This window comes from Folsomia candida, unplaced genomic scaffold, assembly GCF_002217175.1.
Source record: "Folsomia candida strain VU population unplaced genomic scaffold, ASM221717v1 Fcan01_Sc006, whole genome shotgun sequence".
Classification (NCBI taxonomy): Eukaryota; Metazoa; Arthropoda; class Collembola; order Entomobryomorpha; family Isotomidae; genus Folsomia; species Folsomia candida.
In genome coordinates this window covers 827,844-846,529 of record NW_019091198.1, presented here as the reverse complement: position 1 = coordinate 846,529, position 18,686 = coordinate 827,844, and the positions used below count along the sequence as shown (strand labels likewise).

The following is an 18,686-nucleotide window of genomic DNA, read 5'->3' as shown; positions in this document are numbered from 1 at the left end:
ATACTAGCATGGATACTAATGATGCCAAATACAAGGGCATGGTGTTTGTTTTTTTCTTTTGTAATTCAATTTTATTTAGTTTTCATCTGCATTCAAGAATACAAAGCAATACAAATAATGATTTAACGTGAAAATATACGTTGGTCCTAATGCTGAATAATTCTAGAAACCTATTCATTCTTACTCAACTGCTAAAAGTGTATCATAAAGGTTCTGTAGAAGTAAAGACGAGAGAGAAAAATTATTTAAAGGACAATAAATACGACTACAAATTACAATCTTAATATTAATTGACAATGATCAAGTGGAAATTTACTGAGATTTTCTATTAGAAAAAAGAAGGTGAGAGCAAATGAAAAATTGATTTGATAAGGGATGGATACACATAAATGTTTGATTAAGTACAATAGCGAGCACCCTGTTATCACCGTCAAATATAACGACTACAAAATTGACTCGACGCCAAAAAGCCAGTTTTTGGAGCATTTGACTTATCGCAATAAAGTAAAATGAGAGACTGTTGCATTATTAAACTTGAACGAAACAACAAAAATGAGTATAACACTACTGCATATGATTATTAAAATATGAGACGAAGGTAACTGCGCAACAATACTTGCGAGTTGGTTCACTGACCAAAGCATAGTTTAAAGAGGTCTTAACGAGATCGACATATCTCGTCTCGTCTCGAACTTATCGAGACGAGATTAGACGGGATGTTTTTTTCGTCTCATTAAGACACTGCTATTATAGTTTACACTCCCAGCTCAACGGGGAGACCGATGATGGAAATACTATTAAATCATCACTAAATAGAAACGTTATATGGAATAGTTGATTCTGAACGAATGGATATCGTAAAATTATAAAAAAAGTAGATAACTCCTAGACAGATCATTATTAATACTCGAATCCGCTTCCGCCTCTGTAACCACCTCGGCCTCCACCACCACCTCGTCCTCCAGGTTGACGCCAACGACTATTATTATCTAATTATAAATTTAAAATAACGCACTCTTAGTTTAGGTTTAATTCATAATATTAATATTCATGCAATGGAATACATAAAATGCATATTTAATCTCGATACTTACATCCACCTCCTCCGCGGCCCACTAGCTCAAACAATTTGGGATTCACAACCTGTTTCGCTTCAGTCAATACGTCAACGAGATCCTTTGCCGCCTTGGCGTTGCTCCGAGTAAAGAATGTATACGCAGTGCCAGTTTTTGATGAGCGACCAGTTCGTCCAATGCGATGAACGTAGTCTTCCGTCCCGTTGGGGAAATCGTAGTTGATAACAAATTTTACATCCTCAACATCTATAATATTCATACAAGACAAGATTATAATATGACCACACATGACACCCAATATCTCACCCACTTCGCATTTACATGTTAAGAACAAACAAGAGGATATGGAAATTGGTTGTATTATGCAAACTATAGGACAAGGCTGACAGGGAGCAGAGAAATAGAAATAGGGGAAAAAGTTATAGGATTGATGTCTGCAATGCGAAGATGGGAATCTTACCTTGCAGGATTCAATACACACGTGAGAGTGACACAATTAATTTCGAGGTGTGAGGTCAGAGGCACAGATTGGATTGGAGAATGCCGGTGTTGTGGTTACATATCCATGATGGCTGATGGTTGGTACATATGCTCGGATAACAAGAATCGGGTGGGAAGGACGATGAGCACATTGCGACAAAATCATCATCACCATTAGGTAACCAAATAATTCAACTAGCATTTCCACTTCCTTTCCACTTTATCTTTCATACTGTGCCTCTGAAAATCAAGCCAAATCACAACAAATTACTAACTCAGTCTAAGTTTTGGATAATTAATTGATTGGTTAAAAAACAGCTGTTGTGATTTCTTCAACTTGAATATGATGCTGACCTCAAAATCACCAAAATTATTGTTATTTATTGATGTATATATGCAATAAATTATGTATATATATAAATTGTCACTTTTCCCACATTTTATATCGTAAAGAGATAGAAGAAGGTTTTTCAAGTAGGTTTTGCAAAGTATTGATACTCACCCAAGCCGCGAGCTGCTACATCAGTTGCAACAAGGATTGGAGCGCGTCCACAGCGGAACTCTAATCAAACCATAATTAATCATGTTATCTTTTAGCTATGTTGGGTCATTATGTGTTCATATTATATTGCCTAGGCTCACCTTGCAGTACCCAATCACGCTCGCCTTGTGACTTATCACCATGAATGCACATGGCAGGCCACCTAATAAATTATTAATAATTAGTTATTAGTATGTACACATGCAGGCGCACAAATTAAACTTACCCATTCTTTCTCAAAGTTCGAGTGATTTCATCGACCTTCTTTTTTGTCTCTACGAAAACGATTGTCTTGTTTTCCTTTTCTAAACCGATTTCGTCAATGAGCATTCGCAGCCTGTAAAATGAAAAAAAGACTCCTCATTTTAGTATTTTACAATTTCATAAATTTGTATCTAGAAAAAAAACATACTTATTTTCCTTCTCGTGCTCTTGGCAAACGTCAATAATTTGCAGAATGTTGTGGTTGGCTGACAAGTTTGCGGAGCCAACATTAACCTGGGCGTAATCCTTGAGGAAATCCTCAGCCATAGTGCGAACCTCCTTGGGCCAAGTAGCTGACCACATAAGAGTTTGACGATCGGGCTGTAAATTCAGAATTCAAAACATTAGCTTTATTTCAAGAGATATTATTCAAGTCTAAAATTAAACATAATGATTAGCATATGTTCGGTATCTAGAGGATGGAATCTATTCATTCATTTATTTTTGAAGTAGACACCGAAGGCATGATACCGTTCAATCTCTTTACTATTCCTCCGCGAAACATTCATGGACCAGTATTAAAGTAGTGGATACATGCCAAGATGGGAGGATTTTTTTATAACTACTAACTATGATTAACTTATGAATCTTACCCGAACTTGGTCCACAATTTTACGAATTTGTGGCTCGAAACCCATGTCCAACATACGATCAGCTTCATCCAGCACCAAGTATGTGCATCGTTTTAAATTGGTCCTTCCAGATTCGAGAAAGTCGATAAGACGTCCAGGAGTAGCTACCAAAATTTCGACTCCTTTTTCCAAATCCCTGGCTTGTCCACCCTTTGGAGCGCCTCCGAAGACGCAAGTACTACGAAGTCGGCAAGCATTTCCATACTCGGCTGCGACCTGCTGAATCTGCTGGGCCAGCTCTCGAGTTGGGGCAAGAATTAAAGCAATGGGTCCTTGACCACGCTCAAGTCGTGGCTGGTGACTGATATGGATGATGCTTGGCAGAGTGTACTACAAATCAGAACATATAATAAGAATATATTATGTGAATCAAACATAATTATAATTAAGTTTATTAACTAAAACAATTAAGGTATAACTTACAGCCAAAGTCTTTCCAGAACCAGTTTGGGCAATACCCACCATATCACGACCACTCAGAGCAATTGGCCATCCCACACTTTGGATCAGAGTTGGTTTCTCAAATCCATTTCGACGGAACGAACTCATAAGTCCCTCTGGAATTCCCCCTTCTTCAAAATGCAAAATAGGATTCGGCAGGTCTCGACCTCTCATGGTCACTTGGTTCGAAGCCAGATAGTCTTGCACCTCTCTCACGGGTCTGTACAAAAATACATTTTTTAGGTTACTAAATTCTGTTAAAAAAACCTAACAATCGATAATATTTAAAATACACATTTGACATACCGGTTTAACACAGTTGGACTAGGAACATAAAAGTTCTTCTCGAAATGCAGGAGATTCTCAGCCTCCCATTTCACTTTACGCAAATTTTCTCCAGCAAACTTGCCTCGTCCACCACTAGCACCCCCACCATAACTACCACCACCCCCGCTATATCCACCGCCTCCATAACTTTGTCCCCCACCGCCGTAACTAGCACCCCCACCACCGTAACTGGCGGCCCCACCACCGTAACTAGAGCCCCCGCCGTTTCCATAGCCGCCTCGTCCGCCACTGTAATCGATAAAAATTAATTGTTCATTAACACATGTATGAAACCGAGCCTATTACATGCTACGTCATCTTGTGATATCATTAATCCACATTCGACACACTTTGCACATGGTGCACCTAACCTAATTAAACTAAAGGTGTGAATGCGTATAAATAAATTATAGTACAAGCATCAGGTCGCCGTGCTGGGGAGGCAGGTTCATTCATCTAGAGACCTCATAAATTAACGAAAGAAGGATAGGAAGGAAAGAGGCCTTTAGTTGGTTTTTCGGTTATCGGTGAGGTTATCGACTGCCTCCTCAACACGGCAACTCGGTGCTCGTATTTTGGTCGATCTCACTTACTTGAGAGTAAATTATATCCTCAATACAATCCAATAAGGACGAATGATTAAAGATGAAGAATAAAAAACGTTGCATAAATATTAGCTAATTAAAAACGTTGCATAAAATAATAACTAATTATAAACTACCCCCTCTTCCCCACATTCTCCTAGATAATAATTTCCAATATTTCCAAAGTCAACCAACCGGCATGGTGGCTACCATGCCTAAATGCTCATCACCTCTGACCTTTCAACCTTTGTACCCTCCCCACGATCCAAATAATCAAAATTAGTAAAAAATGAAACTCACCGATTATCCCTGTACGACATGTTGATAAGTTTCTTTGAGGAATTGACAAATTTTCAAGTATATGAATGTAAATTTCCGAAAACCGGGTGGACGGAAAATTTGTGCTGCTTCCTCGTCGTGGTGCTCGTGGCAAAAGGCAGAGTCAGTCACGTTGGGGTCTCGTCGTCTGGATTTCTGCTCTAAAAAATGCGAGGAGATGGAAATAAAGATGGCAGCTTTTGGCACACCGCTCACTTCGAACGTAGCAAAAACCTCGAGAATCTCAACTTTCTCAAAACAACACTCACCCGTTCGTTGTCAACAAATAATGACAAATTTCTTTGGGAAAACGTGAGTGAATTTTTTGACAAAAAAGATAACTATTTTTGGATAAGGTAAGGACAACTTTGAATTACTTGGCTTGTTTTATATTACAAGATAAAATCAGTGAGGGAATTTTTGTATTAATGAAAAATTGAGAAGTTTGGAAATTTACTTTCCCGAATTTTTGAAGTTAAAATATAAGCTACTACGACGACTGAGTTAACAAAGTTATAATGTTTTTATTTACTATGCAGATTTAAAATACTTCTATTTCATTTTATAAACTGCGAAGTATCATTCACTTATATTGTTATTAAATTTCTGCATAATTTTTCTATTTTGAAATTTGAGGTTCAGGAGGTGAAAGAATTTATGAGCAATACTATTAAGTGTCAAGTGGGGGTGATAAAGGCTTACCAGAGATACAAGTGTAGTAACGAGTCCTAAATACTTTTGACAACTAGAATTACGTGATGATGACGAACTCCTGCTGACGACTTGTTAATTCTATGTATAACTTGAATGTTGATGATGGTGAGGATTTGCCTGAAAGCTCAGCAGTATGTAAGTAAGAGCTGTATGCAGTATGACTCATTCCCCTCGTCAACCAACCCATATGATGACGAACCGTGTTATAAACACTTCGGTAACATTAGTTTGTAACGAATATTCCTCTGAAGTGCCCAAGTTGACTCAGTCGGCAGTTTCTGCATTGTTTAAGTGGTAAAAATACAAAAGATTACAATTGTTCTCTATTTTGAACGAATTAACTTGAGAATTGTACAAGCGTTGAATTATTCTTAAGAAAACTATTAGAAAAGAGCTCCATAATATGTGATACATATTTAATAAATGTTTCATTTTTCAGCTCATTAGAATATTTGAGGATCAAGATCACAAGGCATACAGATATTTAATCAAGATGGAGTGGCTGTTCGGACGCAGGATGACCCCAGAGGAAATGCTTCGAAAAAATAAAAGAGCGCTGGATAAGGCGGTTCGCGATCTGGACAGGGAACGACAACGAATGGAGCAACAGGAGAAAAAGATAATTGCCGACATTAAAAAGATGGCGAAAGAAAATCAAATGGTACGTGTGGATGTTTTACTTTATACTTGTAATTAGTATCTAAAAATCCAACCTTCAATAAATTTCTATGGTCCTACTCTTCAGGATGCTGTCAAAATTATGGCAAAGGATTTGGTCCGAACTCGTCATCACGCCAAGAAATTCATGTTGATGCGAGCCAACATTCAAGCCGTGTCGATGAAGATTCAGACATTGCGGTCACAAAATGCTATGGCGGAGGCGATGAAGGGTGTCACTCGAGCAATGCAGAGTATGAATAGGTATAATAGATCAGAAGAAAATCATACTTTTAAAATGCACACCTGATTAGTTAATTTTCTTATTCCCGTTTTGTTTTTCAGACAATTGAAACTTCCCCAAATTCAAAAGATTTTACAAGAGTTTGAAAAGCAATCCGAAATCATGGACATGAAGGAGGAAATGATGAATGATGCTATGGACGATGCGTTGGGTGGCGAAGAAGACGAAGATGAAAGGTATTGATTACAAAGTTAATTAATTAAAGGATTCCATAACTAATAAGTTTATGACCCTCTCATTTTAAGCGATGCCATTGTGTCCCAAGTTTTGGATGAATTAGGACTTCAACTCAAGGACCAATTATCCTCCCTTCCTGCAGCTTCTGGAGGTTTGAAAAATCCAGCAGCGAAAGAGCCAGTTGCAGCTGCACTAAGCGACACCGACGCAGACCTTCAAGCCCGATTAGACAACCTCCGAAGAGAATAGCGGACTGTGCTGTAATAATAATGATATGATACAATAATAATATCTTAAATATTTTCTACTCCTTACGAGACCAGATCCTACCTAAGTCGTGCATATTCAAATTTGCAGTTATATGCAAGCAATTTTAACACTTTATATGTACGCATGTGATGGATTTCTAAACGCAAACTTTATACTACTACTCTTCACGTTACTCTAAAAAATAAATTGAAGTGTGTACGTGTACTTTTTGAAAAAGTTGTTTGTATAGAATTAACGACGGATTGTATATTAAGGTATATATTATACATTATCATATTGTGAACTACGCCATTATTTGTATTATTAATAATTATATATTTCAGTCAGTTAGTGTATCATTTTTTCATGGGATACTAACTTAGAGAAAATGTGATTTTTATAAATGCCTACGACACTAAAGTACAGAGGTAAATTAAACGTCAAATAAATGGAAAGTATCACCCGCCTCGTTATAACGTATACCTTCTCGAGTAAATGTCAGTTCTTTGAACGTTGTATGTATCATTCTTTACTTGCCGTCGAAATTGTCAAACAGCAATGTTACAAGTGTTGAAAATGTCAGGTTTCTTGTCGACATGTTTTATAATATTCCTTATGAAGGAGTCAAATACCATATTGACGAGACAGCTACCCATCATTCTCACAAGAGACGAATCAATAAAATATTTAAAATAACGGGTTTTTCTCAAAAACCATTTGCACCTATGAAACTAGCTTAGCTGAACCATCAAAACGTACGCATTCATCTCCATTATTCTCTGATAAACTACCGGTTGAGATATTTTTATGAGAGAAAACCCCTGAAACCTATGCTTTTGTTCTTTTCTTGTATATGAAATAAATGGAACCCTTTTTTAACTTTTTGACTTTAACAAACAAATAACCACAACCTATTGTCAGTGATCAAAGTACCTGAAAGGGCTGGGCAGCCTTCAATTGTATCTCACCCACTTGTGGGTGCTAAAAGGTCACCCACCACGGAGAGTCGTTATTTGCGTCCTTTCACTTTTTAAGTGCCTCAGAAAGAAGATTTGGACCTGTCAAATTGAGACATTTGACAAGCCGAAATAAAAATGATCCCTGACTCGGTTTAAGACTTCAGCTCAGTTTCAATTTGCCCGAGTGTCAAGACAGTCTCGAACTTTTTGGGTGACATTGAAGTATTTCAACAAGTCATGGAGCATGTAAAGCGTGTAACGAGTCTTATCAAAATCATAAGTCTCGTCAAACTCATCTTAACAATCTGGGTAAGTTTATTCATCAAAATTATGAGAAAATAATGCACACTTTTTATAGTTGCAATTTTTAAAATTCAAGATTCAAGAAGCAGACTCTCATGGTCGTCTCATGAATCCTCCTGGTCGAAACGCAATGTGGAGGTTTGGCTTTCCTAATCCCGTAAATTACAATGATAATGAGTTGTTTTGCGGTGGATATGTTGGTAAGAAGTCCCATAAACTGAGGTGGATTATGCTAGGATAAGCTAGCATATTAAAAAATGTGCAATTTATTATAGTTCAGCAAGGGACTAATGGGGGGAAATGTGGCGTTTGTGGAGATGACTATCGGCTTCCCACGCCAAGGCCGCATGAAATAGGAGGAACTTACGGAAATGGAGTCGTTGTTCGTAAATACTACGCCGGACAAGTAAGACAATATTTAAAGTCAAATAACAAACTGCAGAATATCATAATTTTTGTTACTACACGAATTAGGATATTAGCGTGAAAGTTGACCTGACATCAAACCATCATGGCTTCTTTACCTTTAAACTCTGCCCAGCTACAAGCATTACGGAAGAAGTAACGCAGGATTGCTTGGACCAGTAAATTAATATTACTGTCAATTATTTGTTATTTCTCAATTACAAGTTAACTTTTCAATCTCACTTTTTACAGGAATCAACTGAAAATCATAAATCGGGATGGGTCGAGTTCCAGCAAGTATAAAATAATGTCAAATGAACGTAGTGGGTCATTTGAGATTAAAGTGAGACTTCCTCAAGGCCTGACGTGCGATAGGTGTGTCTTTCAGTGGACATACACAACAGGTAATTGGCAAACTTTTGTACATTACTCGTTTGCCTTTGTACTCCGTAGTACGCATGTAAATGTCCATAAGTAGTATAATTTTGGAACAATTTCAGGAAACAATTGGGGGACTTGTGCTGATGGAACACAGCAAGTGGGATGCGGGCCGCAAGAAAACTTTGTCAACTGCGCCGATGTTAGGATTTTAACTCGTTCTCTGAAAAACTTATGGTCGGATCCTAAATTGACATCGTCGTCAAGATCAAATCCTCATATGATGTACTACAAAGATTTCTCGCAAGAAGGAGCACCTCTGACCCCGTTGGTCATCAAGTAATTCATTTACCCTCATCCTAAATTACTATTTCATACAATTTGGCATCCAAATAACTAAATATTATTATGACCTTCCTCACTCTTAGCTATCAAGTCTGCGTCGCAACGCCAAAGATTGGAATGCTTCCTGGAATTGACGACTGGTGTCAGGCAGGCTGCATGCGGTATCCTCCTTACTGTCCAAGTGATCTGTGTCGTTGTGTCGAAGATTGCAGTGCGGTCGGCGAATTTAGTAAAGTTCAAGGGTCGGATCAATGGTGTTTAGACGAATGTTCGGTTTATCCTCCCAGAAATTGTACGCAGGATCGATGCTCGTGTTGGTAAATCTAACATAAATACATAAATCCAATAATATTACTGTGAAACATGAAAGTAAAAATGATCTCGCTGGAAGATATTTTTGGACTGATGGTGATTTTTATTAAACAACTTGGTTTTAAGGTTTTGACAGTACATAGGAGACATTCATACATATGTAATAATATGTGGTCAGAAGTGACCATACAAACTACGCAGAGTTATGCTCAAACGAAGTGTCCCTTCTAATGAGGCATAAAAACAAAAGGACCCTTTTAATCCCTTGTCCTGGGAAAAAGGTTGGAAAATGCTCAGCCCTCATAAAAGTCGACAAACTTAAAAATTGATAAATATGGAAAACTTTGTTAACATGCATATTTTAACATCCTCCCTCAATTTTTAAAGTTCAATATCGGCAGTTTCCACTGGATTTGCCCTAACCGAAATTACATTTGGCCGGCTTTTCAGAAAAAGGAAAACACAAAGAGTGGCTTGAGCAACTATTATTAGTATGCAAAGGGTTAAGATCCATTCCATTGTTGACCAGGCTGGTTCATTGCTTGTGTGGTAGTGGATTGACCCTCCTTCGTCAGTGGAACCATTGATCATCAGACTGGTCCAGTTGAAACTAGGCTGCAAGTGCCAGTTGGCTTTCATCGTGAATAGTGGGTCGACTACCTCTTGGTGAACAAGGCTGGATTCAGTTCCTGAAAATTCAATATCATTTATTTTAAAATTAGCATTCATTGGAAGGATGAACACGCTAGCAGGGCATTGTTGCAGCTTCCTCTCAATGGTAATATTGGACCCAGGGCAGTAGATATGATATTGTCCATGGTGTAGTTTGATTTGTACAAAATCCCATGGTTCAGCAAGGTTCTTGTCATAACAGTGGTCTATGTCAAAGTGATTGGAGTTCTTTGTTTTCGCTGTTGGCGTGCATCCTCGAGTGGGCGAAACAATTAGGTCGGGGGTTGTAGGCTCCTTAACATTGATGGAGTATACGCAGTCATCTTTCGTAGAAAGGATGGCATTATGGGGTCCCTTGTACTTTAGAACGCAGGTTTCATTCTTCCTTTCAACTTTGAGATCGAAGGAGTCTGCCTCGATGAGTTGCAAATCTTTGTTAATTTCAGTTGCTGTGAAGTCCACATACAGCTTGGTTCTGTCATCTGATATTTCGCACTTTTGAGATTGTGCGAAGCTGACTGGGCAAGCATCACCACAGGGTAACGTGAAATTAAAGAAATCCATTAGTGGTGCGTAAACTTTTCCTCGCCGCCACTGTCTTGTTGCTTCTCTAATTATTTCTCTACCTATCATGAGGCGACTGGTAAGGTAGGCAATTGCGAAATTGGTGTCAATGGATTTTCCCTTGAGTTCGTCGTGATCAAGCTGATGTAGCTGAAGCTGTTCTAGTATACCATTTAGGCTAACCTTAAGCTTCTCAATCTCTCTTTCCGATATTTCCACGCGACGTTCCAATTCATCCAGCATCTCTCTTTGTTCCGCTACTGTTCCTTGCAAAGCAGAGATTCTTCCAGTTTGAACAAACGAATTGATTGCTCCACCAACTGATAAGCCGGCTACAAGGACAGTCACACCAATTATTACTCCAACTGCAAGTAATGGGAGGACTCTCTTCACTCTTCGTCCAATCTCTCTGGTATGTCGCGAATTAATATGATCGGAGAATTTTCTTTTAGGGCACATTTTTTCTAGCTCATCCAGGAACATTTCGTCGTATATTTTGTTACATTTCTCGGTTGCATAGGCACTTAAATCCTTATGGAGTAGATCCTGTGTTAAAATTTCGCACGGGTTCATGAATTTGACGAGCAAGTGGACTTGGTTATATCCCGTTGTAACTGGGATTGGACTCTTTTTCCATAGTAAAGGGATCGCATTCTGATGTGTCACCCCACAAGCTTGCGTAATAAACATAAGAAGGATGGTGAGAAGGCTCATCAGTGAGAAGTTGGCTTGGAGGGGACCTCTCTTTACTTTAGTTGGGTTGTCCTTGCTCTCCTTTGTCTCATTTCTTTCCATACTGAGATCGTGTCTCATCTTGAAATGCTGGGTCTTCAGTAGTGGCTTAGTTAATCCATCTGCAATTTGTTCACTGGTATGTACATATTCAATTGCCAACTGTCCTGTACTAACTAGCTCTCTTGTGTAGTGGTACCGGACATCGATGTGCTTGGATCTTGAGTGCATCTCTGGATTTTTGACCAATTTTATTGCACTCTGGTTGTCAACATGAATTATTGTTGGGGACTCTTGTGGGAATCCTAATTCTTCTAGAAATCGTCGTAACCAAACGGCTTCACGCGCTCCAGAAGCGAGAGATATATATTCACTTTCCATTGATGACATTGAGACAATGGGTTGCTTTTGGCTTGACCATGAAATAACGCTGTCATTTAGCATGAAGACAAAACCTGTTGTAGATTTTCTATCCATCTTGTCGGAAGCATAATCTGCATCTGTATATCCCCTGAGAATCATATCCTCACACGGTTTGTATTTGATTCCGAGTTCCTCGGTGCCTTTTAAATAGCGGAGGACTTGCTTTGCAGCTTTCCAGTGAGTTTCGTCGTATGCGTGCATAAACTGAGACAGGCGGGACACTGCATATGAGATGTCAGGGCGTGTGCACTTGGCTAGGTAAATTAATGATCCAACGAGCTGTCGATACGGAAGGGTCTCGTTTATTGTTGCGGCTGGGACGAGTTCTCCTGCATGAGGTTGCATCGGCACATTCGTCGGGTTGCACTCCAGCATATTGTACTTTTCAAGCAGGTTACGGATGTAAAAAGGTTGTGACAAAAGTAAACCATCATTTCCATCTCTGATTATTTGCATCCCAACATAGGCTGTGGGCTCCATTATCGTTATTTCAAAGTAGGATTTGATTGCATTGATGATCTTCTGCACGGCATTTTTATCTTTTCCAATGACCAGTGAATCATCCACCCATAAGCTGAGATAAGTGATTATTGCATCAACATCTCCAACAAATATACAGGGATCGCAGTAACATGGGTGCAAGTCGAATTTCTCGAGAAATTCGGTGAATGTTTCATTCCAGGTTCTTCCAGCCTGTTTCAATCCATATAAAGCCTTGATCAGGAGGCACACGATGGAGTCATCTCCATTGTGGAAACCCTCAGGTTGTGACATGTATATGGTCTCCTTTAGAATCCCGTAGAGATAGGCTGTCTGGACATCCAGCTGTGCGATATGTATTTTCTTTGCTGCAGCTATACTTAGTAGAAGTCTTATGGACTCGTACCGAGATACGGCGGAGAATGTCTCAAAATAGTCGACGCCTTCTTTCTGTCTATGCCCTCGTATGACAAGCCGGGCTTTAAATCGATCAATTGTTCCATCCATTTTACGTTTAAGCTTGTATACCCATTTACTGTCAAGCAATCTTGCATTGGCTGGCCTCTTCACGTATTTCCAAGTCCCATTTTTCTTATGACTTTCAATCTCATCTTGCATTGCCTTTATCCATTCTTCCTTCTCTTTAGACTCAACGGCTTCTTTATAAGTTGAAGGTTCTTTGTCTGCATAAATGGCATGAGCTTGATATCTATCTGGTTTCTTAATTTTAGCTCTGTCTCTTAAATTGCGAGTGGTTCCTGATTTTTTACTTGTTTCAGGCAAGACAACACGTGTCGTCCCTTGCGATGGAATGCGAGCCGTGTAGTCTCCTTTTTCAGTTTTAACTTGGACTTCTAATTCGTCACCCATTTTCTCGTTGTCAGGTTGTACTGGCTGTGGGTCAACTTGATCAGGCTGTGGGTCCTAGGGATCGTATTTCTCCTCGTCCGTCCATTCTGCATCATCTTGTGCATCATCTTTTGCATCATCTTTTTCAGATTTGGATTCATCAGGTTCATCTCTTTCTTCTTCGCCATGTATCATTACTGTCGGTTCAAAAGCTTCTTCGTGGAAAGATACATTTCTTGCCTCAACCACTTGTCCGGACTCAGGGTCGTAAAGACGATATTTCTTGCTCTCTGATGCGTACCCACACAGGATAAGTCGCTCTCCCTTTGCTCCCCAGACCGTCCTTTTCTGGGCTGGTATATGTGCAAATGCTACGCTACCAAAGACTCTCAAATGACGGAGTGAAGGTTTCTTGCCAAATATTGCTTCAAATGCGGTTATATTTGGACTTTGCTTGTCCAGTATTCGGTTGTGGACGTAGACGGTGGTGGCAACGGCTTCAGCCCATAAAGATTCGGGTAATTTAGCTGCCAGCAGAATAGTTCGAGCACAGTCTTTTAAAGTTCTTATTTCACGTTCGGACCTCCCATTCATTTCTGGATTGTAGCTGACGGTTGTTTCATGAATTATTCCCCGGTCTCTGAAGTATGATGCCAAAGTAGAATTACAGAATTCTCCACCATTGTCTGAACGGCATATCTTGACCTTTCTTCCTGTTTGATTTTCCATAAATTCAATGTAGCATTTGATACGATCCTTGGCTTCGTCTTTGCTCTTGAGAAAATATACAGTGCGGAAGCCAGTAGCATCGTCTTTCAAGAGTAAGAAATATTGAGCTCCTCCCAGGGATGCAACAGGCATTTTTCCGGCTAAGTCCATATGGACCATTTCTCCTGGTTTTATCGTTGCATTTCTTGTTGCGGCTGGAAATGGCTTTCGAGATTGCTTCCCAATCTCACAGTCTTCACACATAATTTTATGTGACACGGCCTCCAGGTCAATTCCACGAACTGCGTCTTTCTTGATGGAGTCCACCACATAGTTCATATTAATGTGTGTCAAGCGTTGATGCCATAGTTTAGCATTAGTCACGGGATGCATGTATGCAGCAATAATTTGTGAAGTGGGACGAAACTTCATGACATACATATCATTTTTGAACTCGGCAATTGGCCCCTTAAACCGTCCATCCTGATAAAATGTTGCTCCATTCTTGTCACGGACGATGGAGTACCCTTTCTTAGCCATTGATCCCTCAGAAAAAAGGTTGACAGCCCCTTGTATGTACAACACGTTATCTATGGTACATTCCTCCCATATGCCGTTGATGTAAGCGTCAAGTGTCACTGTCCCTTTTCCTAGTGCTTGTGTAGCCCTTTTGTCCGTTAGGAAGACTGACTTGGGAGTGTCAAACTCTTCATATCTTGTAAACCATGCCTTATTTCCACAGACATGCTGGCTAGCTCCAGATTCGCTTAGCCACACTTGTTCAGCCACGGGTGCTTGCATGGGGGTTTGTATTGCATTTAGCATGAACGCTTTCCCAGGGCTTCTATTGGCTTGTGCGGGATTATCTGAAGGTTTATTGCTCTGATTTTGTGGATTACTCCTGCATTCCCTTTTCCAGTGACCCTTTTTCCCACACCCATGGCAGGTTGTTGCCTTTTTCAACTCTTCAATGCTCTGTTTCTTCTTGCCTTTCTTCTGGTCATGGGTCAAGAATGCCTTTGCTGCATCTTGATTGGTTGCTGCTGGTTTGGATTCCTTCCTCTCCAACTCCTCCTTCTTCAGACGGGCAAGTAGCATTATCATGCTCTGGTCCTTATCCGGAACGCTGTCCCATGCCTTTTTGAAGGCATTATACTCCTCGTCGGGGAGACTTGAGACAATCTTTGTGACAATGGATGCTTCAGGCATGACGACTCCCATTTCATTTAGTCTTCTACCCAGCTCTTCCACCTCTGCAAATGCTTCAATCAATGACTGACTCTTGCCAATTTTGTAATTGAAGAATCTAGCCATGGTATGTTGCTTGTTAAGCGAGCTTGAATCTGAATTGATGCTTTTCAGCTTGTCAAACATTGCTTTTGATGTAGCGCAGTCATAAATATGATTTGTTTGAGTGGCACTGAGAGTGGGGACAATGATGGATTGTGCTTGTATATCCTTCTTATCCCATGCTGGCTGTTGTGCTTCATCTGCAGGTCGTTGGGTAGTGCCGTTGACCACTTCCCACAGGTCATGTGACTTGAGAAGTAAAGTTATCTGAAGTCTCCACCTCGCGTAATTGGTGTCGTCTAGCTTGACAATGTGCGTAACATCTATTCTTTTGATTGTTGATGTCATCTTGTCGTTGTGGAGTAGGGAAAGCAGAAGCGAAAAACAGAAATAGACTTGTTACCTTCTCTTTGCCTAATAAAGAGCAGTAGAATCGAAAAAGGTCGAGATTTGGTAGACGGGAACTCAGGATTTGGGTAGAGTGGTCGTCCTCAATAAAACTCGTCCTCGGGCGGAAGGTTCAGCTTCGGGTAGAGTCAAAGGGTTGATGTCTCTTGTCCAAACAATGGTCCAATTCACGGCACACTTTTACAGGCTTACTCCGTCCAGACTGGCACTGGGCAGTGGAGACTTACTGCTATTATTAACTGATGAATTGACCTTTTCACTTCACAACAATAACACTGATCTACTTCAGTTTATCAAGTGTTGAACAGGAAACAGTTCTTCTCGTTGTGAGACTTTAACAGACTCTGAGACTGGGGCACTTTTGAGACACTCAATGAGGCAGGTTGTGACCAACAATATGAATCATACAAACTAACGGCTTTGCTACCATGAAAGTAAAAATGATCTCGCTGGAAGATATTTTTAGACTGATGGTGATTTTTATTAAACAACTTGGTTTTAAGGTTTTGACAGTACATAGGAGACATTCATACATATGTAATAATATGTGGTCAGAAGTGACCATACAAACTACGCAGAGTTATGCTCAAACGAAGTGTCCCTTCTAATGAGGCATAAAAACAAAAGGACCCTTTTAATCCCTTGTCCTGGGAAAAAGGTTGGAAAATGCTCAGCCCTCATAAAAGTCGACAAACTTAAAAATTGATAAATATGGAAAACTTTGTTAACATGCATATTTTAACAAAACATGGTGCTATCTATTTTTACTACTTATCATGTGTAAAGTGCTATAGCGTATATTTTTTTAATAAAAATATAAGCTAACATATGATGCAATATTACATAGGAAACCAGTCACAATGAATTTAAAATTTGTCCAAGAAATTTTATACTACATTAAGAAATATATATTTATAACACGAAAATAAAGTACTGTTTTACATAAAATCGTCTTCATACAGGATAGATGTAGAAAAATTGTGTTTAATATGGAAAATTCATACTTAAATTGAAAAACGCTTTCATGAGGATGCTGACCATATTCATAAATACAAATGGGTACGCAATGCAAAATGCAATATGTAATATTGTCAAGCTGGACAGGAGAATATGTAAATGAAAACTCTGTTTGGCTAACCTTTTAATGCAAATTGGTCTCTTTTACCTACCTGTAAGAAATGCATGTGTTTTCAAAACTGATAATGAAATGTACAGAATATTATTGATGCATGGTAGTGAAGCAATGCTAGAAGAAGAAGGTATACATAAGTCTGACAGATAAGTAAATTTGGGAACGAGGAAACTCAATATACGACCCATTACAGTTTCAAGTAAGAGAATCAATTAGCTTATTTAGTCGACTTTTGGAAAGCGTAGCTTCTGTACATCTAGGAGTTCTCTCGGGTTTCTAATTTAGGTGAAAATTCTTTTAGTAATTACTCTGTTACCTAAATCTGTGAAAATTAATTAATTCCCATCAATTTCTAGACTCAGCCAAAACACAGATGGATTTCGAGTGTCCAATCTGCATTGACAATGTGTATGCTTTATACTCGGATGAAAACCAACTGTGCATGGTATCCGATTGTGGACACGTTTTCCACCGAAAATGCGTCACAGAGTGGCAGAAGAGGTTGTTATCTAATTCATTTTCTTCATATTTTAATAAAAAAAGAACCTTACACATGTTCAGCTGCCAATTCGGTAATATTTTTTCTTGCAGGGGACGCAACACATGCCCAATTTGTCAACAGCGTTACCAAAAAGTTTACAACTTATTTGGACTTTTAACCAGATCCCAGGCTAACTCCGTCGCCAGAACTCCCCCACCTGTTGGTTCTTCAAATAATGATATTGACGCATACTTGACTATTCATTTCTTGAGGTATGTATTATCCTATTTATGAACTACTTACTTATGCAACCTAATAAGCTCCATTTTAAACATGTATGTTCTTTCATATAGAGATGAAGTATCATCGTTACAAAACAAAGTCACAGAAGCTAATGCAGAGCGAAGGCAACGGGATCGGCGTTCAGACCAAAAAGATTTGTGAGAAGAAAGCTACTAAATTTTTTATTGCTCATTTTTTACATTCTTGGTGACCTTGCAGAGAAATCATGCGACTTAATTCAGAAAAACAACGACTTACTGATCAAATGAAGAAGTTTCAAGAGTGAGTACTTTTTCGTTTTTAAAATTCCTGCGATTAACATGCATAATTTTAAATTTTATGTAAATCACCCCACAGGCATATAGAAGAACTCGAAACTAAGTTGGCCATGACTGAGTCTCTCATATCTTAAAGGATCTAGTCCAAAACACAAACACTGATATTGCAACTTATCCGACGTACGAGATTATTCTCACACTTTTTAATATTATGTCGCTCAGTCACGGTAATTCACTGATTTTAAATTCATGACAATTGTGATAGTAACAGGGACTTATGTATAAGTCTCTACCGCAGTACGTTTAATATACAGTGATTCCTTTGACTAATTTAAATGTTTCTTTAATAATAAAGCAAAGTCACCGATTAATTAACTGAGACACAGCTAAATACTCCTTGTTCCTTGTAATTTATTACCTATTTCCGGTCCTATACACAGCAAAATCGAGTTTCATACAAACAAAGGATCGTGGGACTCTCGACCCAATCCGAATTTCACCAACTATTTGTCTGCATCCTTTCATCATCATCCATCCATCTAGTTCTACTATATAAGATGTACAGCTATTTCCTATTATTATGGGTCAGCGTCTAAGCTCAGGGTCCACTACTTGCATGCATTTCCCTATTTCCAGTAAAGGCATCCAATTTCTGCCCCAGATTTCTTACAACTAAATATGTAATACATATGAAAAAGGAGCACTTGGGCTGGGTCGCAAGTTTTTGGGTTGAGCAGCATTTCATGCAACGTGTACTCCAGTTCTCATCTCCATTGAATTTTTTCCTAGATGATCAGAGTACATCACAGCATCCAATGCACATCTACGAAGAAAGTGTTGTATGCTGTTACTTATGTTATAGGAAAATTGAGCAGATCTCTCTCTAAACCACTTCTATTCTTTCATCCAGCCCATAGCGTA

General features: G+C 39.1%; 4 protein-coding genes and 1 non-coding gene across 7 annotated transcripts; 3 read left to right on the top strand and 2 right to left on the bottom strand.

Moving 5' to 3' along the window:
• Window positions 1-48: 48 nt before the first annotated feature.
• LOC110851556 (ATP-dependent RNA helicase dbp2) lies at window positions 49-5,499 on the bottom strand. 2 transcript variants are annotated; one of them, XM_022099393.2, is made up of 11 exons: window positions 5,366-5,499; window positions 4,646-4,824; window positions 3,741-4,010; window positions 3,417-3,654; window positions 2,955-3,323; window positions 2,510-2,682; window positions 2,324-2,434; window positions 2,199-2,260; window positions 2,059-2,118; window positions 1,095-1,322; window positions 49-989 (listed from the first exon to the last, which is right to left on the bottom strand). In XM_022099393.2, exons 2-11 carry the CDS (start codon window positions 4,663-4,665, stop codon window positions 901-903), a joined length of 1,620 nt encoding a protein of 539 aa, XP_021955085.1. In that variant the 5' UTR covers window positions 4,666-4,824; window positions 5,366-5,499; the 3' UTR covers window positions 49-900. The 2 variants fall into 2 exon arrangements, 1 of the variants encoding a protein (XP_021955085.1); XR_002548064.2 differs by lacking the exon at window positions 49-989 and adding an exon at window positions 1,537-1,796 and having other exon boundaries at window positions 1,295-1,322.
• Window positions 2,761-2,911, bottom strand: LOC118436122. Its single transcript, XR_004835223.1, has one exon. It is a non-coding gene; the product is annotated as a small nucleolar RNA SNORA57 (small nucleolar RNA).
• Window positions 4,864-7,244, top strand: LOC110851557 (charged multivesicular body protein 2a). 2 transcript variants are annotated; one of them, XM_022099396.2, is made up of 5 exons: window positions 4,864-5,019; window positions 5,817-6,038; window positions 6,123-6,298; window positions 6,380-6,514; window positions 6,584-7,244. In XM_022099396.2, exons 2-5 carry the CDS (start codon window positions 5,871-5,873, stop codon window positions 6,762-6,764), a joined length of 660 nt encoding a protein of 219 aa, XP_021955088.1. In that variant the 5' UTR covers window positions 4,864-5,019; window positions 5,817-5,870; the 3' UTR covers window positions 6,765-7,244. The 2 variants fall into 2 exon arrangements, with proteins under 2 accessions (XP_021955088.1, XP_021955087.1); XM_022099395.2 differs by lacking the exon at window positions 4,864-5,019 and adding an exon at window positions 5,535-5,671.
• Window positions 7,245-7,392: 148 nt separating this feature from the next.
• LOC110850878 lies at window positions 7,393-9,500 on the top strand. The gene is made up of 7 exons (XM_022098475.2): window positions 7,393-8,032; window positions 8,103-8,226; window positions 8,302-8,432; window positions 8,501-8,610; window positions 8,684-8,835; window positions 8,932-9,148; window positions 9,238-9,500. The coding sequence occupies exons 1-7, from the start codon at window positions 7,961-7,963 to the stop codon at window positions 9,473-9,475; spliced, it is 1,044 nt and encodes a 347-aa protein (XP_021954167.1). The 5' UTR covers window positions 7,393-7,960; the 3' UTR covers window positions 9,476-9,500.
• A 7,348-nt stretch (window positions 9,501-16,848) lies between these two features.
• LOC110851318 (E3 ubiquitin-protein ligase TRAIP) lies at window positions 16,849-18,156 on the top strand. Its single transcript, XM_022099054.2, has 6 exons — window positions 16,849-17,009; window positions 17,081-17,225; window positions 17,316-17,477; window positions 17,559-17,645; window positions 17,707-17,769; window positions 17,845-18,156. Exons 2-6 carry the CDS (start codon window positions 17,098-17,100, stop codon window positions 17,897-17,899), a joined length of 495 nt encoding a protein of 164 aa, XP_021954746.1. The 5' UTR covers window positions 16,849-17,009; window positions 17,081-17,097; the 3' UTR covers window positions 17,900-18,156.
• The last annotated feature ends 530 nt before the right edge of the window (window positions 18,157-18,686 follow it).